Below are 7,666 nucleotides of genomic sequence, written 5' to 3' on the forward strand. Positions count from 1 at the left end.
CGGGGGGTTTTTGTTATCTGTCCATGTGTTAACTGTAAGAATCAGAAGGGTTACTCTTCCTCAAGAGATGTTCACATGCACCTGCTTCGGCACGGTTTCATGCCAAGCTATAATTGTTGGACCAAGCATGGAGAAAGAGGGGTTATAATGGAAGAAGATGAAGAAGGTGATGATTTCATCGATGAAAGCTATCTTGCTCATTTCGGTGATACTTTCATGGAGGATGCTGAAGGTGAAGGGGAAGGTGAAGAAGAGGCACGTGATGATCCCGAGATCATAGAAGCTGCGGCGGCACAGGGATTGACTGTAACGAGTGCCAGAGAACAAGCGGCCAACTTAGGTATTACTCTTCGTGAACTGTTAGGCCTTGATGAGGCGCCAGTGAAGGAGGTAGTAATTACATATGTGAAGAATGGGCCTCTCGTCGAGCCTGCGCAGGAAGAGGATCTACCTCCACAAATGAAAGGTCTGCTAAAATGGTACAAGGGTTACATACAAAATAAAAACGCCAAAGAATATATTTATGCGGAAGTTAGACATGAGCATCACTTCAAACATTACTATGTAACAATTCATCTGAGTGAATTGTTCCAGCTTTTCAATCTGCGCGAGCTCGACAAATCTATCATCAGTTGCTACGTTCTGTAAGTGATTTATTTCTACCCCATCTCGTTCATATTGCCTGCACTATATATATGTCCTAACTATATTGTTGTGTCCGCTATTATACATGCAGAATGAAGATTAAGGAATGCAGAGTAAGGAACATCCATGATGTTGGGTTCATTGACCCACACATCGTTAATGGATATGTGTTAGAGCATCACCCCGACGACGTGGAGGCAGACCTGTGGCAGTTTCTTACAAAGCAGGAACTCAAAAGTGATATTCTATTTCCTTACCATTTTGGGTGAGTGTTTCTGTCTTGAGCACATTCTCTTTTGTTTACTCCATGCATGGTATGTGGCCGGCTAATCGATGAGTTATGCATGACGTACTGTGCATGTATCGTGTCCGCAGGTTTCACTGGATTCTGCTAGTAATTAAATTTGACACCTCAGAATGTCTCGTCCACGACTCTTTGAATATGGATCCAAAGCTTTGGGGCGGCATGAGAAAAACCCTGCAGAAGTAATTATTTTCATTCATTTGCGCTCTATATCGATCGGCCTATTTCGTTCATTTCCTAATATCAAGTAATTAATAACTCTCTTGTTCTTTGCCTCGTAGGGTTTGGAGACGGTTCGTAGATACAAAGGTCGGTGAATTCAAAAAAGAGCTAGAATTCAAAAGGTCAAAGGCTAAGAATGGTGGGGATATTCAGCCAGCGGGGACCAATCTATGCGGATACTATGTCTGTGAGATGATCCGGAGATACACCTCTGAGCGGGTTCCGAGTGATACCAATGCTCAGAGGAATAGCCTCCGGATGATGCTTAGTCCAGAAGCTCGCTTCCTACCACTTCAAGAGGAACTAGCTGGATGGTTCAGGAGGGAAGTCCTCCATCCTAAAGGAGAACACCATTACGAGGACGTAGAACTTTATATGCGTTAAATTATGTATGGAAACTTGGTCAAAATTGTATATGGTCATCCGATGATATTGAATATATATTCCTCTTGAATTCTTTTTGGTTCTAATTTCAAATTTGTTTGAAATTGTACATTCATATGCATGTATGTAGTACCGTAGAATATGTGAAACTCCTTCAAAATTAAAATAAAGCACAAAAGAAATAAAACAATACAAATTAAACAGAAAACAGGTTTAGGGGGGCAGGTTTAGGGGGGCTAAAACCCTAAACCTGCGGGCGGCCTTTAGTCGCGGTTGGCCAGAAGAACCGCGACTAAAGGTCCTCCGCCCCGACGGCCGCCTGGCGCCCACGTGGACGGGCCTTTAGTCGCGGTTCTTAAGCAACCGCGACTAAAGGGGGGGCCTTTAGTCGCGCTTATTTGGTCGCGGTTGCGCAACCGCGACTTATGGCAGTTGCGAACCGCGACCAAATGCCCTTTTTCCACCAGTGACTCCCTCTGCTCTCTTCCTTGTCCATGGTTGTGTAGTGTGATGCCGATGCTTCCATAGAAGTTCTAGGCTTCCTGTGATTTCTTAGTTCATCCTATTGATGAACCGGTACTTGGTCATGCTACTAGCCAGTGGTTGCAGCTCTCTATGATGCTTAACTAGATAAATTTGTCCTTGTTTCTGTTAGCGTGTATATAGCGTGTATATCTTATGTAACATATGTTTGTAACCCTAACCCTAATTGGCCTTTGAGCCCTATATATATACTCTGGAACCCCACGTCATTACGTGTGAGGCTTCCCCCATATCTCCCTCTCTTACGTTTCTACATGGTATCAGACTAAACACGATCCAAAACCCTAGCCGCCGCTACGCGCCCACCTCCTCCGATCCGATGTCGCGCCCCGCTCAGATCGATGCGATCTCCGGCGCCATCGTTCCAGCCGGCGGCGTCCCTCCCGCCGGTGTCCCTCGTCAACTCGGCCCTGTCGTCCTCTCCTTCGAGGCCTCCAACTACACCAAGTGGGCCATCTACATGCGTGCGTCGCTCGGCCGGTCCGGCCTTCTTGGCCACATCGACGGCACCCTCGCCGCCGCCGCCACCGACCCCGCCTGGACCTCCGACGACTACACCGTCCTCAACACTCTCCACGCCGCCATCGACGAGGATGTCGCGGACATGGTGCTCGCCAGCAACCAGACGGCTCGTCAACTTTGGCTCGCCATCCTCGAGCTGTTCTCCGCGAACAAAGCCAGTAAGGCGATTTACCTCGACAACGATTTTTGCCAACTTGTGCAGGGGGGCATGTCGATCACCGCCTACTGCCGCTGGCAGAAACAGCTCTCCGACGCGCTCGCTAACAACGACTCCCGGTGACCAACCGGGCCCTCGTCCTCAACACGCTCAGCGGCCTCGGTCCGCGGTTCTCCTCCGCCGCCACGATCATCTCCATGACCGAGCCGCTGCCGACGTTTCTCCGTGTTCGCAGCATGCTTCTTATGGAGGAGATGCAGCAGGCGAACGCTGCTGCCAACGCCGCCTCGACTGCCCTCGTCGCCTAGGCCCGCCCTACTCCTCCTCCGACTTGCACCGGCACCGCCTGCCGCGGTGACTCCACCACTGGCAAGACCAAGCCGGTATACAAACCCAAGACGAAGACCGGTGGACGCACCGGTGGCGGCCCCTCTCGCGCCGCTGCTCCCGCCCCCACCGGCCCGTGGGTATGCTTCTCCCCTGGAGGCTCGCAGTGGCGCGCCCCGTCTGGTCCGAGCATCCTCGGCCCGCGCCCCCACGCGGCCTACACCACCACGAGCGCCCCCGTGTACCAAGCTGCCGCGTCACCGTCTGCCTCGACGTCGTGGGACAACTCCACCCTCATCGCCGCCCTCAACAGCCTCATGCAGCAGGGCGGTTGGGTCATGGACTCCGGAGCGTCCTCCCATATGACAAATGATGATGGTAACATCTCCTTCACCTCACCCCTCTCTTCTCCACACTGTGTCACGGTCGGCAACGGCCAGACCGTGCCAATTTCTTCCTCTGGTCACACTAGTTTTCATACTCCATGTGGTCACACATTTAAACTCAACCATGTGCTCCTTGTTCCACACTTAATTCGCAATCTTCTTTCTATTCGCAAATTCACACGTGACAACAATTGCTCTGTTGAGTTTGACGCTCTTGGTTTCTCTGTGAAGGACCTGAAGACTCGTCGCGTGATTCTTCGTTGCAATAGCGACGGTGATCTCTACACCTTTCCCGGCACACCACGTCGGACGCCTCCCACCGCCATACTTGCCACCACCTCCGCTGAGTTATGGCACCAATGCCTTGGCCACCCAGGACAAGATGCTATGACGACCCTTCATCGTTTATCTTTCATTCATTGTAATAAAACTCGCCGTACATCTATCTGTCATGCTTGTCAGCTTGGGAAACATGTACGGCTGCCATTCAGTTCGTCTGTGTCAGCGACTAGCGCCGCTTTTGATTTAATACACTGTGATTTCTGGACTTCACCTATTATCAGTAATTCTGGTTTTCGATACTACCTTGTTATCGTTGATCACTTCTCTCACTTTTATTGGTCATTCCCCTTACGCCAGAAATCTTGCGCTTCGCGCACACTCGCCACCTTTTTCTCTTATGCTCTCACACAGTTTGGCGCAACCATACGCTCTCTGCAAGCAGACAATGGCACCGAGTTTGTTAACTCCGCCGTTGAGTCTCTTCTCGCCACGCATGGTACGGCCTTGCGCCTCTCATGCCCCTATACCTCTCAACAGAATGGCAAAGCTGAGAGGGCCATCCGCACCCTCAACGACACCATGCGAACCCTCATGTTCCACGCCCACCTCCCTACCACCTTCTGGGCTGAAGCTCTCGCCACTGCCACCTATTTGATCAATAGGAGACCGTGCAAAGCTATAGCATCGCATGTGCCGTATGAACGTCTCCATGGTCGTCCTCCTCCCAACGACACACTCCGCGTTTTTGGCTGTCTTTGTTACCCTAATATTGCCTCCACCGCCAAACACAAACTCAGCCACCGATCCGTTCCTTGTGTGTTCCTTGGCTATCCATCAAATCATCGCGGGTATCGTTGTCTCAATCCCTCGACCGGCAAAATACTAATCTCACGTCATGTCATTTTCGATGAGACTGTATTTCCCTTTCAGCTCTTGGAACAGCAAGGTGTATCTCCTCCTCGGCGCTTGGACTTCCTCTTCGCCGCCCTACCAGTGGCCACGTCCTCAACAACAGCCGCAGCCTCGGCTCGCGTCCAGGCCACCAGAGGACGGTCGGCAGCTGCCTCTACGCCACGTGCTTCGGCCGTCGCATCTACGGCTCCCCGCCAGGCTGCCGTGCCCACTTCCTCTGCCACGACACCAGAAGCTGCTACGTCGCCCAGCTCCACCGACCCTGCCTCGACACCGCATGCGCCTCCGCGCATGACACGGTCCGGCCGGGTGCTGCGCCGTCCTGATCGGCTGAACCTCTCTCTGTCACCTCATCCGTCGCTCTGGTTCCAACCACTTTTCGCCAGGCTCTCCAGGACCCTCTCTGGCGTGCTGCTATGGCGGACGAGCACCAGGCTCTTCTCGACAACAAAACCTGGTCGCTTGTTCCTCGCCCTCCTCATGCAAATGTGGTCACCGGTAAATGGATCTTTCGGCACAAATTTCACTCGGATGGAACTCTTGCTCGCCATAAAGCTCGCTGGGTGGTTCGTGGATACTCTCAGCATCCAGGCCTCGACTATGATGAGACTTTCAGTCCTGTTGTCAAGCCTGCCACCATCTGTCTCGTCCTCACCATTGCTATCTCCAGCTCTTGGCCGATCCGTCAACTCGATGTCAAGGATGCCTTTCTCAATGGCAACCTGGATGAAGTGGTCTATTGTCAGCAACCACCAGGTTTTGTTGTTGATTCTCGCCCTGACCATGTATGTCGTCTCCACAAGTCCCTCTATGGATTGAAGCAGGCCCCTCGTGCATGGTACCAACGCTTTGCTACTTACTTAGCCACATTGGGTTTCCATGCATCTGTCACGGATACCTCCTTGTTTGTTCTCCGCTCTGGAGGCAACACAGCCTACTTACTCCTCTATGTGGATGACATCATTGTCACGGCTTCATCCACTGAGTTTCTGCAGGAGCTTCTCCACCGGCTGCACAGTGAGTTTGCTATGACTGACCTTGGTGATCTTCACTTCTTTCTTGGGATTGCTGTTACTCGATCTGCTTCTGGGTTGTTCCTCTCCCAGCGCCAGTATGCCCTGGATGTTCTTCAGCGTGCGGGCATGTATGAGTGCCACTCTGCAGCAACTCCGATTGATACTCAAGCGAAGCTTTCTGACACCGAGGGCGAGCTCCTGTCTGATGCTACTGAGTATCGAAGTCTGGCAGTTGCACTTTAGTACCTCACCCTCACCCGACCTGACATCTCCTATGCTGTGCAGCAGATCTGTCTTCACATGCATGCTCCTCGTGCACCGCATCTCGCTCTTGTCAAGCGGGTTCTTCGCTATGTCCGTGGTACTTTGGAGTATGGGCTAGATCTTCATGCTTCTTCATCCACCACACTGACAACTTATTCTGATGCGGATTGGGCTGGCTGTCCAGACTCTCGTCGTTCGACGTCTGGGTATTGCGTCTACTACGGCGACAGTCTCATCTCCTGGTCATCTAAACGACATACCACCGTCTCACGCTCGAGTGCGGAAGCTGAGTATCGTGCTGTCGCTCATGCTGTTGCGGAATGCTGTTGGCTGCGACAACTTCTGCAGGAGCTCCACCGTCCTCTTCATTCGGCCACGCTTGTCTACTGTGACAATGTGTCCGCCATCTACATGTCGTCCAATCCTGTGCAACATCGTCGCACGAAGCACATTGAGATCGACATTCATTTTGTCCGTGAGCGAGTCTCCCTTGGTGAAGTTCGGGTTCTCCATGTTCCCTCTTCCCTTCAGTTTGCTGATGTCATGACCAAGGGCTTGCCGACTCAGATCTTCCTCGACTTCCGATCCAGTCTTTGCGTTCGGAAACCTCCCGCTGTGACTGCGGGGGGGTGTTAGCGTGTATATAGCGTGTATATCTTATGTAACATATGTTTGTAACCCTAACCCTAATTGGCCTTTGAGCCCTATATAAATACCCTGGAACCCCGCGTCATTACGTGTGAGGCTTCCCCCATATCTCCCTCTCTTACGTTTCTACAGTTTCCTCTACAATGTTGCCTAAGATGGTTTTCTAAGATTGCTATCCCTGTTGCCTAAGATTGAGTTGTTATGTTTCCTAAGAAATGTTTGCATTTGCCTATGGGTGTTTATTCGGGGATCTTTTAAGATGTGTGCTGCTCTAGGTTCCCTCTATTTTGATTAAGAAGCTCCCGAGAACATTGTTACTTGTTCTTTCAGGAGTTCCTCGTTGAAGTACTAACTTTGGATTGTAGATAAAAATGGAATGATCATTTGGTGAATCCAACATTTAACATAACACTATGTTTTTGAGTTTTTATTGGTGTGTAGGTTTGGAAGATAAAGTGGTGATAATGGAGAAGATCAAGTGAGAACGGTGGTGCTGGTAGATAGGTTGGTGTAGGATAAATAGGGTTTTTGTATTCTTTTTTTTTTCATTTAGGGCTTTCAAGTTTCAGTTTATCTCACATTTTTTAAGATGTTTTTCAAGTTTCATTTAGGGCTTTCAAATTTAAAGCTATTATTGCAGAAGGTTAATCACTGGACGCAACAAGTTCAGGCTTTCAAGTTTCAGTTTATCTCACATTTTTTAAGATGTTTTTCACGTTTCATTTAGGGCTTTCAAATTTAAAGCTATTATTGCAGAAGGTTAATCACTGGACGCAACAAGTTCAGGCTTTCAAGTTTCAATTTATCTCACATTTTTTAAGATGTTCAAAGGAGATGTAAAAAATTAAAATTTCAAATCCCAGTGCTTGACTTAGGTCAACTTTAACACTGAAGTTTAAATTTGATCGTCTTGATAATTCTTAAGCTAGAAGTTCCAAAATTTGAATGCGACCGGGCGTATACATACGGGTACGTACGTAGATACATCAGGAGCTCTGTTGCACCTGCCGTGGCCTTAAATGATTGGGGTCACCGCCACCGGTCAGGTCGGTCT

General features: G+C 49.9%; 1 protein-coding gene across 1 annotated transcript; it reads left to right on the plus strand.

Moving 5' to 3' along the window:
- The first annotated feature begins 2,417 nt into the window (after positions 1–2,417).
- Positions 2,418–2,900, plus strand: LOC139833993 (uncharacterized). Its single transcript, XM_071824374.1, has one exon. The coding sequence runs from the start codon at positions 2,418–2,420 to the stop codon at positions 2,898–2,900; it is 483 nt and encodes a 160-aa protein (XP_071680475.1).
- Positions 2,901–7,666: the final 4,766 nt, after the last annotated feature.

This window comes from Lolium perenne, chromosome 7 (genome assembly GCF_019359855.2).
Source record: "Lolium perenne isolate Kyuss_39 chromosome 7, Kyuss_2.0, whole genome shotgun sequence".
NCBI classification, from domain to species: domain Eukaryota; kingdom Viridiplantae; phylum Streptophyta; class Magnoliopsida; order Poales; family Poaceae; genus Lolium; species Lolium perenne.

Excerpts from the sequence above, each read along its gene's own strand:
- LOC139833993 (XM_071824374.1), top strand. The coding sequence starts at position 2,418 with ATGTCGCGCCCCGCTCAGATCGATGCGATCTCCGGCGCCATCGTTCCA.